Raw genomic sequence first — 21,166 nt, 5'->3', positions numbered from 1 at the left:
GTAAAATAATAAAAATAATAAGTATGCTAGATAGTGATAAAAAGGAAGAAACAAGCAAGGGAAGAAGCCGTGAATGGTAGGGAATGAAGTTTTAGATAAGGTGGTCACAGAAGGCCTCACTGAGATAACTTTTGGGTAAATATCTAAAGAAAGTTAGCTAACTGTGCAGATGTCTAGCTGTGCAGGAAGCTAGAGGAAGTCAGCTGTGCAGATATGTGGGAGATGAGCATTCCAGGGAGAGAGGAGTGCAAGTGCAAAGGCCCTGGGGCAGAGACATGACTGGTACATTCAAAGCAAGCAAGAACAGTGAGTCTGGAGAAGAGTGAAAAGGAGGACAGTAATAGGGGATGATAGAGAAGTAAGTATGAAGGGAGCCAGATCATGTAGTGCCTCACAGACCGCAGTGAGAACTTTGGCCCTCACTCTGAGTGAGGTGGGAAGCCACGAGAGTTCTGAGTGAATCAGATATACTTTTCAACAAGATCACTCTGATTGCTGTACTGAGAACAGATGAAAAGAGAGCAAGGACAGAAACAGGGAGACCAGTTAGGAGGCTCCAGCCATACTCCGTAAAAGATGGTGCTTCAACCTGGTGGTAGCGATGAAGACAGGCAGAAGTGATCAAATTCGGGGTATATTTTGAGAATAGAGTGGAAGGAACTTAACGCTGATCTAATCAATATTACCCCACAACTCTCCTGAGAGGATACAAAGTGTGCATGTGTGTGATGGGGGTTGGGGTAGTGCTGTGAGTCAGTGAAACTCGCATCGCCCAAAGTAGGCAGTCAATAGATAACGCCTATAATTGGGGGCAGGTGGGGAGGTGCGGGGGGAGGGAGATGCAACATAAGCAGGAGAAATAGAAAAATCCCATCAACTAAGAAGAGTTGGAAGTGATCGCCCCTGGAGCGTGGCGGTGAGGGTGTCAGGAGACCTTTTTCTAACAAGACTTGTTGAACCAAATGACTCTTTAAACCATACACAAGGGGCTGGCCCCGTAGCCAAGTGGTTAAGTTTGCGCGCTCCGCTGCAGGCGGCCCAGTGTTTCGTTGGTTCGAATCCTGGGCGCAGACATGGCACTGCTCATCAAACCACGCTGAGGCAGCGTCCCACATGCCACAACTAGAAGGACCCACAACGAAGAATATACAACTATGTACCGGGGGGCTTTGGGGAGAAAAAGGAAAAAAATAAAATCTTTAAACCATACACAAGTATAACTCTGATAAAAATAAAAACTATATTAAAACCCAACAAAATAGCTACAGATTACGGTATCTAGGTCAACCAATTGGTGAAATTTGGGCAGTAATGGAGGAGGTATTTTTGGAAAGTAGGTCCTTCCCATGACTGGGAACACTCTCCCCCGGTTCCCCAACATTGGTGGGAGGGAGGGAAGGGAGCAGCGTCAGCAGTCTGGACTCAGACAGGCCCAAGACGGGAAACCAGTGCTGTCACTTACCAGCTTGCTGTCTCTGGGCTAAAACTCAACTCAGTTTTTTATCTGTAAAAACAAAGGTGCTGTAAGGGTCAAATGATAGATTCAATATGCACAGTGCCTAGCACAGAGAAGGTGCTGGATAAATGCATCCATTTAACAATATTTACTGAGTTATTACAATTTTTCGCTGATGTTTTTAGTATATGCGAAATAGCTTTAAGGCAAAGTAGAATATACAAAGTGTCCCCCCAAAAAATAAATTGGGCTGTGTGCAAGGGTCATTCATTTGTTCGTTCAATACATACTAAGCTTCTGCCATGTCCCAGCCCCTGTTCTAGAACTGGAGATACTGCAAGGAATGAAACAGAAACAGAGATCACATTCTAGTGAAAGGAGGCGGACAGGAAGAAGGCAGAGAGGACACTTGCAGAGAGGGATAATGAGCACTCTGAAGAAAATTAAGGTAAAAGCAGAGACTCTCCGGGATGGAGGCCTCCTGGGGTGGTCACGGAAGGTGACACTTGAGCTGAGGCCCAATGAGGAGGAGCCAGTTATAGGGACAGTGTTCAGGCAGAGGGAACAGTGCAAAGGCCCAGAGACAGAACAAAGCTTGCCATGTTGGAGATACAGGAAGGGCAGTGTGGCCAGACAGCAGTGAAGAAGGTACTCAGAACAAAGTTATACTAATTAGAGACAGAAGTGAGAGGGACTTACCCCCCTATTGATGGACCCTTGGCCAGTGGGGGGCAGGGGATGCCTGGGCTAGATCAAGCCCCACCTGCCCACGGCAGTGACCAACTTGAGCATGCAGCCTCTATAGTGTTTCCTTCCTTCTGTTTCACTCTCCAGTCCTCACAACAAACGAGCTGTGAACACGCCCTTGTCTTAGGCTGTTTTCCGGGGAGCCCAGGCTAAGAAGAGATGTGTTCTGATTGATGTCTGTAAAGTAGCACCCGGGCTGCAAGGCGGAGAACACCCCTGCCGTGGGATTGCAGAGAGGGCTCAGGAGAGTAGGCCCAATCGCTTGGCCTAAATGCCCTGTGTTCCAACAGAGGTGGGAGAACCCAAGCTGGGAGAGACGTCACTTTCCCGACAGCCACGCACAGCTCCTCTGCCAAAGCCCCAGGCCTGCCTTGAGGCAGTCCCCCAAGGGAGGCTGGGTGAAAAGTTTAATGAGTCTGATCAGCCACCTTAGCTACCGGAAAAACAGGCAGATGAGAAAGCAGGCAAGCAGACTGGCATCATCCTGAACCATCTATGGGAGAGGACAGTCCTAGGCTCTATGTCTCAAAAGCCAGAGCAGGACCTACCACGTGGATGCTGTGGGGTCCTGGAGGGGACAGGAACGCCATCTCACTGCGTCCTCAGCAGAGCCTGCAGGCTGAGACCACAAACCCAACGTCATAGCGAAAAGCAGGCTCTGAAGGCATGGTGATTGGCCAGGGCACCTCAGCATGAAGCTGAGGTCAAGCCCGTCTCTCCGTCTTTCTGCCTCCCTCCCTGCCGCCAGTCCTCAGCAGGGGCTAAGGGAGCGGGAAATCATGGGCACTGAGTCTCCACTGCCTTTGCCTTTCTTGCTCCCTCCCCTCACACTTGTCACCACCTCCACCAAGCCTCACACCAGGATCAAGGCAGACAGTCTCAAACCTGCTCAGGCTTCTGCCCTTGCAGCCCAATCCATTCTCCACACAGCCAATGTGGAGCTGCGAAAACAGTGTTCAGATCTCGTCACTCCTCTGCTCTCCACCCTTGCGCAGCATCCCTTAGGTCCTTAGGATCCAGGCCTAAAGGCCCCGCAGGATCCGACTTTACCTGCTGTTGCTTCGCCGTCGCCGTGTCTGCCTCCCTGCCAGTCCTTGAGGACTCTGAGGTCTCCATATCAGGGCCCTTGCCCTTGATGTTCTCCCTACGGGAATGTTCTTCTCCCAGACGGTCACGTGACTGCTTCCTCTCTCCATTTCAACCTATACGCAAATATCACCTCCACTGACAGGCCTCGAATGACCACCCTTTCTTAAAAGAACAGCCCATCTTACCCCCTCACCTCAACTTATTTTTCTTCAGTGTCCCCCACTGCCTGACCTGACAGACACACATCAACATGCACACATTTTTTTTTTTTTTGAGGAAGATTAGCCCTGAGCTAACATCTGCTGCCAATCCTCATCTTTTTGCTGAGGAAGACTGGCCCTGAGCTAAGATTCGTGCCCATCTTCCTCTACTTTATGTGTGGGACGCCCACCACAGCATGGCTTGCCAAGCGGAGTCACGTCCACACCCGGGATCCGAACCGCTGAAGCAGAACGTGTGCACTTAACCGCTGCACCACTGGCCAACCCCCTGCACACACTTTTTAAATGTTTACTGTCTTTCCCTCATAGGAGTTTCATGAGGGCAGAGGCTGTGTCTGTCTGTCTTTTCACATATGCCCAGCACCCAGCATAGTGCCTGACATGTAGAAAGTGCTGGATAAACATTTGTTGGATGGATGAGTACCGTTTCTGCTCTCAGAGCCTGCTATCCTGCCCACCTGGTCTTTGTCTAGTGGCTTGGACTGTAGGCTCTAGCTCAGGAAAGCTAACCGTTGTGTGTTTCACTACCCAGAGTACATAATCGGCCTTAAACTACTGAGAACATCTGCCAAATTGAAACCACCACCCCACCCCGCATACCTCTCCACCCACCGGAAGTTCTCTGCCTGCACTCTTACTTGACAAACAGGCTGGGACTTTGTACCGTGAATTATCCTCAAGCCCGCCCTCCCTAACTCTCTCACCTCCCACCACTTCTCTGACCTTCCCCAGCCAGGCTCTCTCTTACAGTAGACTTTAGGGGAAATTCTCTGGCCTGCTGATAGCTGGGGTAAAGTCCAGAAGCAGCTGCTGTGCTGGGCACAGAGGATAGGAGTGAGGCCCATCAGGATGGAAAAGGGTTCCCAAAGCGCTTATGCTCAGAAGAGGGGAGGTGCCCCCACTGTCCAACTCAGCAGGGGTTAGTCAGATAAGTTTCAAAGGGGTGGGGGAGGGTGGGGATTTCAAAGCAGCAAGAGTCCTGGGTCTCGGGTCCTTCTTTTACCTTGTTGATGGGAGGGCTCAGGCCCACAGATTGCTGCCTCAGTCTGGGAAGCACCATCTCAGGGTGAGGGATGAGGCTCATTTTCTCTTCTAAGCTTTATACCAGTTTACTCTGTCCCTCTGAGTCCCCACACCCATGATAGGGTATTATCATTCTTGTCATTATCTCCTTTTTCTAGGATAGACTGCATTCATCTTGACCTTTTGGTGAACTCCTACCTAACCTTCAGGACCCCAGCTCAAAAGTCACCTGGTCAGTAGAGCTTTCTCTGACAGAGCCCTAAGCAGAATTCATCCTTCTTTCCTTCATGCCCCCATAGCCCTTTATTCTTGCCTCTGTAACAGCACACACCACGGAATATGTTATCCATTTAAGTCAAATGTCCCACACTAACGTGCCTTTGGGGGCCAGCCAAGGAACATAAAATGTAGGAAGATGACAGAAAAGGATATCCTGCCTGAGGCAACTTCAATGAAAAAGAAACCAGCAAATCATCACTCTGTAGACCAAACAAACAGGCTTCATAGTGGGAACTGGCCCAGGGCTGTCCACATGGGCTCCCGGTTTGTAAGTCTGTCTGTTGCCATCAAGAACGGGCTCGTGAGAGGACAGACCCCATCTTATTGTTTGTGCCACCAATAACCTGGCGCAAAGCAGGCACTCAACAAGGAAGGAACCCTCCCGAAGGCAGGCCAGCAAGAGGGAGACAAGAGACACAGCAGGCTACAGCTCTTTCCAGGGGTTCGTGGCTGCTGTTCCTGCGGAGTGAGTTCACATGTGCCCGATGGGAAATCAATCCTGTTGATTAGGTTAAAAGCACCACTGGCAGTTCAGTTCCCAGAGGCTGCATCCAGCGCCGTCCCTCCTGCTGGAAACAGAAGAGGATTTGGTTTGAACAGTCTTCTCCTGTATGACAAAGCAGGCAGTGCGAAGTTCCCTGCTTCTTCATAGCAGACAAGGACCTTGGAAAAATGAGTTCTCAGGACAAAACTCTGGAAACTGGTCAGACTGACCCAATTACAGGTTCCTGAGCTGTTTCTCATGGTGTATTGGGATGTGGTGAGTCGAATCAGGAAGAGGAATCTGCAGGCCACTCCTCTGGCCAGCCGCTGCCACTTCTCCTGCTTTGGTTCTCCAGGGAAGAGCTTGGCCCATGGCTCACAAATGAGCCACAGACCGAGACGTGGGTGCACTGTTAAGAGCGACGTGAGACACTGCAAAACCTCCAGTATGTTAGCTGGTAAAGACAGTCAGGCAGGTGGACAGAAACCAAGTGAGGCAGAGAAAGGAGAGAATGTGCTGGGCTAGCAACACAGGGAGGGGCAAGCAACACGGACCTGAATACAGATGGCATTAGAGGGACAAGACGGTTCCTCTGTGGAGGGCAGTAAGGGCTGGGGACGGGCTTCTAAGCCCAAAATTCCTCCTGCCCCTAAACGCGGTTGCTCAAGATCCCAGCATCAGAGATACTTTCCTTGTCCCTTGTTAAAACACAGCTCTCCTTGGTAGGGTCATCTGCAGTTCGAAGTGTAAGGGAGAGCGGGGTCCTGGGTTCCCATTCTACTCCACCAGCTGAGTGATCGAGGAGGGTCACGGTAGCCTCCCGAGTCTGCCTTTCCTCGTCGGTAACCTGGGAACGGCAGTGAGCTGCAGGGGCCAGCGGGAGCACGGGGCGCAGGCGGGGTTCTAACGTGTCTGAGAACCACCAGGCGCCAGCGCTGCTAGCACTTCACATCCGTCAGTCCATTGCATCCTCGCGGCAGCCCTAGAAGGTGAGTCTTACATTTTTACAGGAGGGGCCACAGGGTCACAGGAAAGAAGTGGCAGAAGAGCTGTGTCTGACTCTAAAACCCCACACCCTTTACTGTGTGCACAGCTCTTCCACAAACCATATGCGTTTTTGCTTTTTGTATTTTTTTCCAAGAAATCTCATTGATGTTTACACCTCCTGGAGGAATCAGTCAAACCCTTTCCTGAACAGTCTTGGTGGGAAAAAGACACAAGGTAGTAAAAGACTCTAACCTCTCACCAATGAGTCCTGCCTTGGTCACCGGCAAAGGGCCGCCAGGTCCCCAGAGACCCCCCTCTTCCTTCTCATAGGGAAGCCGAGACCATCTATCACTACTCAAGCCTTTCCTCCACGGCCTTCTTCCCTGACACCACCCAAACCACACTCACAGGCCCCTTTAGGCATTAGAGGGAAACCTGAGGAGTGAGTGAAACAGAGAGGACACCAGGAGCCTTTCCGTTCGATTCAGTCCAGTCGGGCAGGCCCCGGCTAGGCCTGAAAGAATCCACAACAAACAGGGTGAACTGCAGTGCAAGCTCCTTGCGGCAACAACCTATGCCTACCAGGGAAGGCTGAGGGCCAGCAACGGCAGCATTCCTAGAGACACGGCTGCAAGGTCTGACATCCTCAGTAAACGGTCTCATGGAGCACTCACAGCCTCTGCAATCATTCCCTGAAACCCCAACCTGTTTCTTTTTTTCCCAAAACTCCTCAGTAGCAAGGGCCTGGCCTACAGAGGGCTCAGACGCCATATGTCCCAAAGTGAACTCGGCCTTCCCTCAAACTGTCCCTCTTGTGCCTTGCTAACTTGGATTAATGGAGAGTGGGCCAAACTGGGGGCCCCACTCAGCCATGACCTCCTGTGCTGCCCAGCCTCCACTCACTGCTCATTATGCCTCCCTTCCACATCAACCCTCAAGGACAAGTGGTGAGTCTCCCCAGACAAAGTTGACACGGTTTGACACACCTTCTAGCATGTCAAGACGTAGCTGACACACCTTCTAGCATGATCAGAAGGCTGGGCTTAAGTGCCTCCACAGTCATATCTCCCCCAACACTCCAGCTACACTTGACTTGGAAAAACACCCACACTTCCTCTTTCACACCTCTGTGGCTTTGCACATATATGGCCTTGGTGGCAAAGCTCTTTTTCTGTCTTTCCTCATTTGGAAACTCCCACTTATCTTCCAGGGCCCAGTTCGAACCTCACTGCCTCTGTGACCCTGGGGAGAGTGGATTGCTGCCTCCTCTGTGCCCCTGTGGCACTCAGCACACATCCCTATGGCAGCCATGGCAAGCGCAGGGGCCCTGCTTTGTGGGAACATTCCTAATTGTAAATATTCAGTCCTGCTGTCACCACAATAAACACATGTGTACTCCTCAGGCCATGCGTCCCAGTTCTTGGTTCAGAAATCACAGTCACTACAGAGACAGCATTAATGGCACTGCGTGGTAGTTACTTGTTTACACATCTGTAAACACATTTGTTTCACATCTTCCCCCAACTACATGTGAGCTCCTGAAGAACAAGGACTGTCTCTTATTTACCTTTTTTCTCATCAGTGCTTAGAACAGTGCCTGGGAGAGAGTAGATACTTACAGAATGGATGAACAAACCATGAATTTGTTGCCATTTAATGAGCTCCCCGACGCACAGTTTATGTCTGAGGGTGTCCGATAGTGACTTCTAGCCAACAACCATAATCAAGCTTGACAGAACACCTTCTAAATTTCCGAGTTTCTCCCTTTTAATCTCATTTCAATTCGCCCTGCTGCTCCAGACAGAAAAGGCCAGCTCAAGACCATGGCTCTTAAATGATACTCCAAGAAACAATGTTACGAGAGCAAAGAGGAATCTTTAACAGTAAATATGAATAGAGAAACCTGGTGGACACCACCCTCACCAAGCAATAAAACTTGGCATCATTGGCAGTCGGGGAACCTGGCATCGTGGGCTCCTGCTGCGTCATAAAGTGGAGTACACAACATTACCTATGAATCATTCTCACCAAAACCGTTTCACCCAAGTCTAATCAAGCCTCTAAGCTCAACTTCCAGTTTACAGGAAATATCAGGAATAAAGGAACAAGTGAAAAGACACCATGAGGAAACCATGAGACAAATCCAGAAAGTGATTCTTAGAAAAAAAAATCAATGTCATTAAAAAAAAGTGAAGCATTGTTCTGAACTAAACCTATACTGGACTCCGGTTCAATGGGGGAAAACACTACAAAAGACGTTTTGGAGAAAGTTGAGGAAATTTAAAAATAGACTAGACAGTAGATGCTACTGTAGAAATACTGATATGCTCACGTATGATAAGGGTATTGTGCTTATCCTTAAAAGTTGTATGTTGAGGTATCCAAGGGTGAAGTATCATGCTAACTGCAACTTACTTTGAAATTAAAAAAGTTTAAATTACATATATAGAAAGATAAAGCAAATACAGCAAAAACTGAACAATTGCTGAATCCTAGATAGAATATCCATGGCGTATAATGTGTTATTCTTTCAACTTTCCTATGTTTGAAATTTTTCATAGTAAAAAGTTGGGAAAAATAAAAGAGTATTAATAATATCCTTACAATGAAAATATTACTGATATGAAAAAGAACCAACTAGAGATCTTAGAAATGGAAAATGTAACTTTCAAAATAAAGAAACCAAAAGATGAAATGAATATCAGAACAGATACAGCTGAAAAGTGAATCAGTGAGCTGGAAGGTGGAGCCCAGGGGCTGTCTGGAACGCAGCACAACAGAACAAGCTGTCGAGGCAAAGGAAAAGGTAACAGATATGGAGGACAGACCCAACGTTCCAGCTCCTGTCCTACGCAACCTCCAGAGGAGAGAACAGGAGGAATGACATGATGGAGCTAATCAAAAAAATAAAAGAAAATTCCTTGGAGCTTTAGAAATATGGGAATTTTCATATTGATTATTCCTACTGAGTTCAGACGAGGATGAATGAAAACTACCCCACAACCTAGACACACTATGGTAAAATTTCAGAACATCAGAAATCATTTTTTTTAAACCTAAATGCTTATAAAAAGAGAGCTGATCACAAGCAAACAATAATTCAACTAGAGTCAGACTTTACACCAGCAGCATTTGGGAGCTTTAAGACTATAATGCAGTATTGTCACGGTTCTAAGGAAAATTATTTTACAAGTAGATTTCTGTATCTAGCCAAGCTAACATCTAAGTGAGGGGAAAATAAAGTTAATTTTGGATATGTGGTTACCAAAAGTTTATCACTTACACACTCTTTCTGTAAGAATCACTTGAGGAACAATTCAGGCAAAATGAAAATGAAACAAAGAAATAAAGAAGAGCAAACCAAAAATAAATAAATAGAACTTGGGATTGTCTAAGTAATTGTCAACGCATGATGTCAAAAAAATTAACAGGGTCCAGCCCCATGGCCGAGTGGTTAAGTTCGCACACTCTGCTTTGGTGGCCCAGGGTTTCGCTGGTTCAGATCCTGGGTGCAGACATGGCCCTGCTCATCAGGGCATGCTGAGGTGGCATCCCACATACCACAACCAGAAGGACCCACAACTAAAAATATACAACTAAGTACTGGGGGGGCTTTGGGGAGAAAAAGGAAAAATTTTTTTAAAAATCTTTAAAAAAATTAACAATCTAGAACTCAAATCCTAGATGATTTCAGCACAGAAATCATTGAGATGGAGGCAACGAGGAAGGAGGAAAAGTGTGCCAGGGTTCTTGTCTTCTTCAAGTCAAAGAAATAAGCAGTAATTCTAGACTGTAGATAGAAAAATATAAGTTTGAATACATATATAAAATTTAACATGATGAGTAGAACTAGCATGCATATATTTCCAAATTAGTAGAGGGAGACATGGAAGAGAGACAATTAATCCATCCAACCAAAGCCCGGATGCATTTCGTTAGGTGCAAAGAGTCAGTCACTGAACAGGGAGGGCAGAGCGCTTCACTCACTCATCAACACCAGCAGGGGCGGCGCAGTGTCAGGGGTAGGCACACAGGCAGAGCTCACAGGCCCTCCCAGGTCTGGGACCAAACAAGTGAACAGGACCTGGGTATAGGTAAGTGCCAGGAAGAAAAAACAAAGCATTTTTTGGAAGGGATAAAAAGTAACTTGGACCTTACAATATTATGCTCGGTGAAAGAAACCAGCCATAAGAAAGCCCGCAATATCATATGGCTCCATTTATATGTAATGTCCAGAACAGGCAACTCTATAAAATAGAAAGTAGACAGGTGGTTGCCATGGGCTGGAGGACGGGGGGACATGAAGGTTCCTTTTTGGGTGATATCCTAAAATTGATTGTGGTGATGTTTGCACAACTCTGTGAGTAAATAAAATAAAAAACAAAAACACACTGAATTGTACACTTTAAATGGGGGAATTTATAGTGCATGGATTCTATCTCAATAAAGATATTTTTTAAAAAAGGAACTTGGTAGAGTGCTACTTTAGACAGAATATATCGTCAGGTAAGGACAACTTGTGTAAAGCAAAATAATAATCTGTTGATACACACACACACACACACATGCACAGCAAACTGCCCCGAAGTATCTTAATGCACCAGGGCCTTCCATCCATCACCACTCTCCTGCCCAGCGGCAGGGGACCCCCTGAGTTCCCATGAGTTCTCCATTTTTCAGCTCACATTCATTTCCCACTCCGTGCCCAGGTGCCCTCCAGCTCTTGCATGAACCCCACTCTTCCAGCAGAACTTCCAGATCCACTGACGCCCTTTCCTGCTCAGATATGGCTCCCCTTTCTCTCTCCCTCACTCTCTGGTTTATTCAGCCAACACTTGTCAAGGGCTTATTCTGGGGAAAATAACCCAAAGAAAACTGCAGAGTCAAGGTTTCCATTGAGGTATTACCTTGTGATTTCAATAATAAAACTAATTTTTTAATATGTGATTTTTCTACGTATTTCATAGAATTTTCATATTTCATAAAACTGACTTTTTCTATGTATTTTCTCTATCATGTAACATGGCAGACATTAACAATTCATAGCTAGCAAACTGAAGTTTATTCTGACAGCTATGATCCACTTTTTTGGTCATTAAATCATATGCTATCTGTTTCCCCATTAGAGAGTTAAAATCCAAGAGTAAAAACCTAGTTACACCAAAAGAAATCATTTTTCATTGGAAAACAGAATATTTTAATTTTAAAAATATCTAATTTTTACACTCTCAGGCATAAAAATGGCAGGGGTGGGAATTACCTGGCTTGAAATTACAAGCAACTTTTTTCTATGAATGGCGGAATCCTTTGGAGATCACATGGTCCAACATCCTCATGTCACAGATAGGAAATTGATGCAAGGAGAAAAGACCCACCAACCCGTCAGCTGTGAGCTGAAGGCCTCTCAAATCAAGAAGAACCTTGTCCCCTTAAAAAGTAGCAGCCTCAGGGCCCAGACCCGTGGTGCTTCGGCAGCCCAGGTTCGCAGGTTTGGATCCCGGGCGCTGACCTACACCACTTGTCAGCCATGCTGAGGTGGCAACCCCCATACAATGAACTGTCACTGCCCAAAACATCAACATTGCTGTCAGGGGCTTGCGCAAGCCCTCTGGCCTAACGTGAACCAGAATTATGATTTTATAGTCAGGCCTCATTTTGGACGAAAGAACTGCTAACACTATGGTAGGCTCCCGTGACCTTCTGATGTTTTTAATCAGCAAATCCACCCATGAAAGACCTGCCAAAAGAAAGAGCTGCAGGTTCCAAAGATTCTGAATAGGGACCATCGCAGCTGATTAAACATTTGGGAAATATGCAGACACTCTCTCAAGGAGACTACTTTGAAAGGGACAGCACTCATTTAGACATTTAAGTTCCAGGTTGTTACTGCTAAAAAATCAGCCACATTACTCCTCAGTCACATATTTGGGATGGTGTCACCTCAGTCATTCATGACCATTTGGGAAAATCCTAAGAACTGTTGATGCTCACCCACCTCATCTAGGGTTAAGTGTGCCTTTTTCCAAGGCAGGAAAGGGAGGTCTGCAAGGCAAAGTAGTGCAAGCAAGAAGAGAGGAGGATACATGTGTGATGGTATAGAGATAGGAGCTATTAGTGACAAACAGTCCTTATTTATCAATCCGTCAAAGCAGGTTAGAGAGGCCCTTTATCTAATAATACTTGCTTGATTTCTATCACTATACGTTCAGTAAAACAGCATTTTGCAAGCCATTCTAGAAGATGGGCTTGTTCTTTTGTTCATACTGTCATATGCACCACTTCTCCCAATTAATCTAAATTAATAAGGATTTATTTAATAAGCACCTGGAATTAGTATGTTGATATGATATTGCTAATAAAAATGTAACATGAAAGTGATATATGACAGCCTAGATATTAAATTGGTCCCACACCTTTGTGTGCATGCGTGTATGTTGGTGGTGGTAGAGAGTATGATACAGTCATAAGGAAAAAGCACCAGACTAGGAGCGAGAAGGCTAGGTTCTGGTTCTGACTTGCGACACACGGGCCTTCCTCTCCCCTCCATAAAATGGGAGTCTCTCACAGGGCAGCTTTGAAGGGCACACTGTATGAGAACAGTGGTGAAAAGTGACGAGATGCAGTAGATGTGGGAGGGAGAGCTACTCCATTACCACTCAACTCTATGATTTCCTCATGCCCAAAGCTTCAAAAGGAAACCCTTCAGTGTCAGGACTCTGCAAGGGCCTACCACAGGCCTAGCACTACACAAAGGCCAATGGAAGACAAAGAAAACATAAACGGGCTTAAAGACCAATGACATGAAAGCAAGGAAAGGAGACATGTCAACACCATGAGCTGCAAGGTGGACCTGCAAGGTGCTAAAGGTCTTGTGCGACTCTGCCTCCCACTGTGATCCCTGACTGGTGTGGCATCACCGCCCAGATCTGCCATGGGGGCCAGGCTCTTGCCTTTTCTTACACAGAAAACCCTATATGGGTAGGTAAGGCAGGCATTCTTTTCTCCGTTTCACTGACAGGGTAACACAAGTTAGCACAAGGTCAGCTGGGCAGCCAGGCTGAGAAGCCAAGCTTCCAGATTCCCCTCGCCACTCTTTCTCAGGTGATTTCCACACCAATGTCAGTTCCCATCTACTGATGATCCACTATGGTCCTTAAAGCTAGGGGGTTTGCAAGTGAAACAGACTAGAAGCAGTGACATCACACGCCCAAGGCACTATGGAGCAAAGCCAAGATGCTAACCTGGCGCCGGGCTCTAACGCTGGCCCTCTTTCCACTATCTTTCCATCACAATTGCTGCCTCAGGACTGTCAGAAACCTCGGGAGGCAAGGCTTATTTTACAATGAGGATGGCTGTCACAGCATCAAGAACAGATTTCTTCAGACAACCAGCATGACCTAGAACTTATATCTTATCTAACAGTCCTTTTGCTATTTCTGATCAAAATTGAAAAAGTCAAACCAATTTTATCCAAATAGGTAGAACACACGAGCAAAGTCAGACCCCTATTTGGAAGGACTGAGGATACAAATTTTAAAGAGAAGCCATTTCCTTTTACCTCGGCCCTGCCCCCTCTTTCAGAAATGCCACAAAAACAAAGATGACTTTTAGGGCCAAAGGAAGCTTGACAGCCAAGGCCGAAGGTCCTGAAATCTGGAGGCCCAGGCCCAAGGGCACAGACTTTACTTCTGTGAAGGAGAGATCTGGCAGCGACCCCAACGAGCGGAGAGTGAACCTGATAGAGAACTAAACACAGGGGTACAAGGCTACAAGGCTAACCTTTGTGTGTGGACTAGAGGCCTGTGTCCCCAGTGATCTGCAAAAACGAGTTTACATAACAGGCCTTTGTGTCGTCCCAGATAAGAATGAGTAGAGAAGCAGCTGAGATTTCCTGGGGGACAGTGAGGTGGGGAGGAGTGAGGGGTTGAGGAGGGACACATTAAGAAATAATCTGTCTAACCTAAGGAGGAAAATGGTAACAACAGCAATAATAAGATAATTCCTTATATTTGTAATTCTTTGGTTTTATTTACAATAGCACTTTCAGGATAACAAGAAATAGGTAACACTGACTGCCTCTTCTTAGAGGGCAGTGGGTGGCTTGGGGGGCAAAGGTGGAAGGGCGACTCTTTATTATATCCCTTTAACGTCTTTGAAATTTTCAATTTCTGAACCAGGTGGATGGACTATATATTGAAAAATACATAAAGGGAATTTTAAACTATTTTAATCACGTCCATAGTTTTCCAACAACTCTAAGAAGTACGCAGAGCGAAGATCATTAGTCCCATTTCACAGATGAGGAAGCCTGGGGCTCCAAGAAGGGAAAAGGAATTGGCCGTGGTTGTGGAGGGGTTGGATATACAACCCAGAACTTCAGAATCCTAATCCAGTGTTCTCTTTCAGGGACTCCACAGTTTGAAGGAATAGCAGCACCCAGATTCACTCTCCAAGTTCAGTTTGCATAGCTAGAGCCAAATGAATTCACACAGGGTAGGGCGCAGGAACTCATCACACATACAGAGCCTTACTCACCAGCAGAGCAGGCTATGTGAGCTGTTTGGGGCTGGCAAGGTGTTTTGTTAGCTGACAAACATCCTGAAACTCTTTGGGGTTTCAACTTTTATTACTGAAAAAATCCATAAAATGCCCAAGTCCACATTCTTCCCTCAAAGTGCATTGGCCACAACTGCATTTTTACTAGATTCATTAACTTGCAGAATCTTGGGGTCATCATTATGAACTCAGAGGGACTCAGAAGGGTGATCAAACGTAAAAATGAGCATGGGGCTTAGGGGCCAGGAAAACCCTGGGTTCAAATCCTGGTTTTGCCACTGACTTGTGTGTGGCCTTGGGCATGCCGGTCTCTTCACTTATTTTGGCCTCAGCTTCCTCTTCATAAATAAAAATCAATTAACAGACACATACTGAACACCACATGTCTGATACTGGTGCAGGCGTAGCGATTGGCAGGTACACCAGGCAGACTGGATCCCTGCGCTTTCAAGGAGCTGACACTGTACAGGAGGAGACCAACAAACGAGGCAATTTCAAGTCCTGGAAAATGCTATGAACTTACTCCTGATCTTATCCCGGAATGGGATCGAGGGTCTGGGAGGTCGGGGAAGGCCTCTCTCCAAAGCGGTGGCATTCACAGTGGGAGCTGAATGATGAAGTGGCCATTACACAGGGATCTCGGGGCAGAGTATGACAGGCAGGCGGACAGACACAAAGGGTCTGAGGCAGACATATTTGAAGGATCAAAAGGGCTATCGAGGCTGGAGAGTGGTGAATGAGGGGCAAAAGGAGGGAGAGGAAGTTGGCAAGGCTGACAGGAGCCCATCTCTTCAGGTAAGGAGTTTGGATGCTATTCTGGTTACAATGGGAAGTGACTGCAGAAATAAAGGCATTTAATTAGATCTGTGAGGTTTTAAACTTTTTTGTTTTTTTATTTTTTACTTTTTTTGAGGAAGATTAGCCCTGAGGTGACATCCACCACCAATCTTCCTCTTTTTGCTGAGGAAGATTGGCCCTCAGCTGACATCTGTGCGAGTCTTCCTCTACTTTATATGTGGGACCCTTACCTCAGCATGGCTTGATGAGTGGTGCCATGTCTGCACCCGGGATCCGAACCGGTGAACCCCGGGCCAGCGAAGCGGAACGTGTGAACTTAACCGCTGTGCCACTGGGCTGGCCCCTCACACTTTTTTATTTTTTAACAGCAGAACTCTTTAGTCAAATACAAAACAGTAAAGCCCAGAAACCCTCAATATAAAACTAGATAAAAGTAATACTGTTCTGGTCGGGTGTGAAGCTAGTTGAGGTCCTTCTGAACCTCTGGCCTCTTGACCTTCTCCCTTTACCCCAAGCACGGAGCTCAGAGTTGAAAACCCCTAGGTGATGTACCTCTAAGGTTCCTCAAGCTCCGACAAAAGCCAGCAATACAGGGAGAGGAGGTTTAGGAGAGCACGCTGGACGCTTATTGGACCCCAGACAGGCCCTGGAAGGGGTTTAAACTAAATCCCTGACGCGGACATGCTTTCTACAGAAGCAACAACGAAATCTGGCTTATCAAAGGTTCCAGTTAAAATCACACTGCTGAAACTATAGGGACAGAAAACAGATCAGTGGTTGCCAGGGGCTGGGGAGAAGGGAGGACACTGACACAAAGGGACACAGGGGAACTTTCTGGGCTGATGGAAGTATTCTATGCCTCGATTGTGATGGTTACAGGACTACATACGTTTGTCAAAATTCACAGAACTGTACACCTAAAATGGGTAAAGTTCAATGTGTGTAAATTAAACCTCAATAAACCCGATTTTTGGCCAGCCCTGTGGCCAAGTGGTTATGTTCGCAAGCTCCACTTTGGCAGCCCAGGGTTTTGCTGGTTCGGGTCCTGGGCGCTGACATGGCATTGCTCATCAGGCCATGCTGAGGCAGCGTCCCACACAGCACAACCAGAGGCACTCACAACCAGAATATACAACTATGTACTGGGGGACTTTGGAGAGAAGAAGAAGAAAAAATAAGTAAACAAATAAACCCTATTTTTTTTTTTAAATCACATTGCTGGAAGACACCTCAGAGGTATTTTACAGATGAGCAAACAGACTGGAGAGAGGAAAAACGACTTGCTCCTGCTGAGTCAGGAGAGCCCAGAAATCCTGACTTGAGAGATTGTCCCCCGCCCACTGCTGCTCAGTTTCAGTTCAGAGCCTCTTCAGTGCACTGGGCTTCAGGTTCCTCTGACTGCAAAACCAGCAGGTAAATAATTGCCAAAGGCTTTCCCACTCCAAACAATCAAACTCTAAGAAGCAGTCTCGTGTAGGGGAAAGACCTCAACAATTTGGAATCAGAAAAACTGTAAGAAAAATTCCCACCTCTGTCACTTACTAGCTGGGTGCCCTGCAGCAAGCCTGTCCTGCGTGAGAAGGGGTTAATAACACATCTGTAAAACAGCTGGCACACAACTGATTCTCAAGCAGGACGGTGATGATAACTATTAAGGGCTTTACCATACCTACACTGTTTTCCCATTCCCAGTCTCGCCAGGCTGCTTCCTGAATTAGAACAACCTGGAGGTGACCATCAGGAAAAGAAATCACGAACCGCCTGCCCTGTATTGCATAACCTGTGCTCAGGTACACAGTACACCCTGGGCTCCGCACAGGTTGCTATCTCGCCAGGTAAACAGGAACACTCTGCCCCCTCCTTGACCACGGTCAGCACAGGGCCACCACAAACACTGGAGCGGGAGAGGCCAACAGCCTGCAAGGACACCGCTGCTGTTTATGCCTATATTTTAACACTCCACTTTCCCAGTGGCTGCTGGCATCACAGGGCAGACCCGTCCAGGGACACACGCCACCTATCCCACAGCCCTCCCCTCACCACCTGCTCTAAAGGGATGGTCCCAAGTAATGACTCAAAGCCGCCTGCCACACTTTGCTCTTTTTTCCTATCCCAAGGAGACCAAAAACACACAGAAACCCCAAAGACTATTTTTCAAAAAAACTCTTCAGGCAGGGAGTTTCCGCTTCCCCTGTCACATCTACTCTAGAGGCACTGTGGTCATATAAAGACTGTTGGCTTACTTTTCCTCCATGGTGGGGCAGGAGGGAGGCAACACCCAGAAATTATCCCAGTTTTGCAGAAACAAAGAGCTAAGTATCCTAGCGAAAGGCAACCACAAGCAGGCCTAGAGCAGCCCGGGGAGGCAGAGCGCCACAGCATCAGGGCTCAAGGGACTCCCATCACCCCGGCTCAGTTTCTCGAAAACATGGCGATAACAGCAGCCAACACTCGCCCGTGCTGCCCCTGCCCAGCGCTCTTAAGGGCTGTCCTGGAGGTCACGTGAACTCGAAACCCGGAGAGCACGGGAAGGGTTTCTAACAGCACAGTCAAGCGAAGCTACTGAGCGGGAACGACGCTCGTCCTGCCACGGTCTCTCGCTCCACGAGGGAGGGCTGACACCAGGTTAAGACACTCTGATTCACTAATCACCAACACTGTTTACCAAACCGCTGCCAGGACACTGTGGCAACTGCATCCTGCTGTTTCTGTCGGAGCCGCGGCCACGCCTGACGGTCTCCCCCACCTTCCGGCATCTGTGAAGTCGTTTCCATCCAACTCTCGCCGGGGGCGGGGACCAGAGCGGCCCCTGCGGAGTAAAGTTCCACCGCCCGGGCCACAAAGAGACTGCGGGGAGGCGTGGCCAGGCCGGAAACCGACAAAAAGTTCTGGCCCTCGGGTCCCAAAAGCAACTACTTCCTGATCCCTCCGGGGCGTGGAGGGGGGTAGCTTCTGGAAGGGCTCCCCACCCGAGGGCCGAGCTGGGGGCTGCGACCGCAGTGGGAGGGTCACGCCGGCCAGGCGCCCTCCGACCCCGCACTCCGAGCCGTCCCGCTGCCTTCCACTGGCGAAGCGATTTTGGAGCCAAGTCCCCCCAGGACGCGAGCTCGGGGACGCAGGGCCTCCGGCTCGGGCACACGCACGCACCCCACCCCAGGCCGGCGCCCGGCGCCCCGAACCCGCCCCGACCCCAAGGCTCAGGCCTGCTCCGACAGGAGGAAGGGGAAGGGAGGCACAAGGGATTTGCCAGAAACCTCGGGACGACCCGGGGCGCTCGCGCCCCCTCGCTGAGGGAGAACCTTCCGGGGTCCCTGGCCCAGCCCCAAGACCGTCGGAGCCCGGGCGGCGCGGCTGCCCCAGAGGGCCAGGCCGGCCTCCCACCTTGACCCGCTTGCCCTGGATCTCCAGCGTCTTCATGGTGAAGTCGACGCCGATGGTGCTGCCCTGGCGCTCCGAGAAGGCGCCTGTCTTGAAGCGCTGCACCACGCACGTCTTGCCCACGCTCGCGTCGCCCACCAGCACCAGCTTAAACAGGAAATCGTACTGCTCGTCCGGGTCCCCTGGGCCCGGGCCCGGCCCCGCCATGGCCGCGCGGGTGCCGAAGGGCCGGCGCGCGGAACGCTGAGGGCGGCCTGGGCTCAAGGAAGCCGCGGGCCGCTTGGCGACGTGGAACCGCCGCAACACCTGAGGAAGAGGCGCCGCGAGCGCCGGCCCCAGCCCCGCCCCGCCCCGGGCCGGCCCGGAGTCCCGCGGGCCTCGGCTCCGCCCCGGGCTCGCCTAGTCCGGCCCTCCGCAGAGCTCGCGGCCCGCCCGCAACCCGGCGCCAGGCGAGTCCGGCCCCCAGGCCCGCCCTCAGACCCGCCCTCAGACCCGCCCCCAATTGGACCCTGCCCTCGGACCCGCCCACAGCCCGACTCCGCCCCTATACCCGGCCGCTCTCGGCGCCTCCGCTGTGTCCTTGGCCACGCCCCCAACCAGACTCTGCCGTCAGACCCGCTCTCAGACCCGCCCTCGGCGCCGCCGTCAAGCCCTCCCACAACCCAACTCCGCCGCGGCACCGCCCCCCGCTCGCCACGCCCCCGCCGCCTATTGGAGCCGCCCTCCGCACCGGACCGCCTCCCTGGCCTGGCCGGTCAGCCTGGGCTCACTTACCTGCTTCTCTTCCAGACACAGTCAGGAGCAGGCGCGAGGGAATGCTAGGGCCTCTGGGCATGCAGGCCTGGGGGCCTGTTAACCCAGCCCTTGGACCCAGAATGGCCTCCCCTAGAATGGATCACTGGGGAAGGGGACAACCACGGCAGTGCCCCTTAATGCTCACGCTGATAGGGCCAGGAATGCAGAATCCTTCTAACAGAGGATGGGCTAGATTGTAGCATTTTCCCCCGCTGAAGAAGGGAAAGGCCTGGGGCACACTACGAGGAGGGAAGGAGAAGGCTTTGGTCAGGCCAGAAATTAAGCTGGCTATAAAACTGGGGAGGAGGCCAGAATCCTGGTGGGGAGAGGGACCTGAAAGCTGTGTGCTGAAGGTGAACCCCACCCCACCCCCAGGATTCTAGGGGGAGTGGAATTAAGGAGCCCTGTTTGGTGGGAGGCTATGCCAGAAGGAGAATTTGGGAGATCCCAACCCCAAAAGGCAGCCTAGCAGTGGTTGAAGTAGCTGCCCAAATGGCTCAGAATGGGCTGGCTCACTTGGCATTATGGGTCCAGTCTGGGGAACTGACCCAGCTGAAAAGCACCAAAGACTGGCCTGAGTGGAGGAACAAGGGAGGTTCAGGGAAGCTCTGTGGAAGGGCAGACCAGCCCAGGAGCTGGCCCCAAGGACCAGGGGTCATCAGAGAAATGAGACCCAAACTTCTGTAAGAAGCTTAAAATAGATCAAATAAGACCTATCTGCCAAAGGGCTCCCCAGCTACCAAGGTGGGAGGGAATTGAGACCACTCCTGCCCTCTTCAGACAGCCCCTTCAAGGGGCCTACAGCTCTCCAGTTCCATGTAATTCAAAAAATTTGATTAATGCCAGCAATGGGTCAGGTACTGATCTAGGGCCTTGGAATACATCAGTGAACAAAGCAGACAGAAATCTATACCCTCCCAAGTAGAAAAGGGAAGGGGGCCTTCCCCATAGCTTCAGAAGACCACAGAGAGCAAGTCCACCAGGACCAGTACCCTGAGGACCCCTGACCAGCTTTACTGGCCAAGTAGGGGAGAGACTGGCTGAAGAGGCAAAGGCAGACCTATGGAGAAGGTGGAAGAGTTATTTGTTCCGAAACAGTCTGAACTCCACTCCAAGGGAAATACCCAAGAATACCAGGCAGGAACTCCCAAAGTGCCATGGAAAAGCAATTCTGGGAGCCCAGCTGTATTGTGTCAGACTGGAGCAGCAGGAAATAGCCTCCATTCCAAGGTGCGAGTAGACTGAAGGATGTGGGATGGAAGGCTTCTGCATGCTGGGGTTGGCTCTGGAAAGGTGGGGCTTGTCAAAGGCCAGAGCCCCAGAAAACGAGGTCAGCCTCCAGCTCAGAGTGGC

The 21,166-nt window shown here is 49.4% G+C and overlaps 1 protein-coding gene across 4 annotated transcripts in view; it reads right to left on the bottom strand.

Annotated features, from left to right (window-relative positions):
• The window catches only part of RAB43 (RAB43, member RAS oncogene family), a 60,210-nt gene extending 40,297 nt beyond the window's left edge, over window positions 1-19,913 (bottom strand). The window contains exon 1 of one of the 4 annotated variants that reach the window (XM_046647290.1): window positions 19,022-19,913. In XM_046647290.1, coding sequence (XP_046503246.1) covers window positions 19,022-19,225 — 204 coding nt within the window. In that variant the 5' untranslated portion in view covers window positions 19,226-19,913. The other 3 variants (XM_046647381.1, XM_046647549.1, XM_046647629.1) reach the window with 3 other exon arrangements.
• Window positions 19,914-21,166: the final 1,253 nt, after the last annotated feature.

Source organism: Equus quagga, chromosome 1, assembly GCF_021613505.1.
Source record: "Equus quagga isolate Etosha38 chromosome 1, UCLA_HA_Equagga_1.0, whole genome shotgun sequence".
Taxonomy (NCBI): Eukaryota; Metazoa; Chordata; class Mammalia; order Perissodactyla; family Equidae; genus Equus; species Equus quagga.
This window is presented reverse-complemented; position numbering and strand designations above follow the sequence as displayed.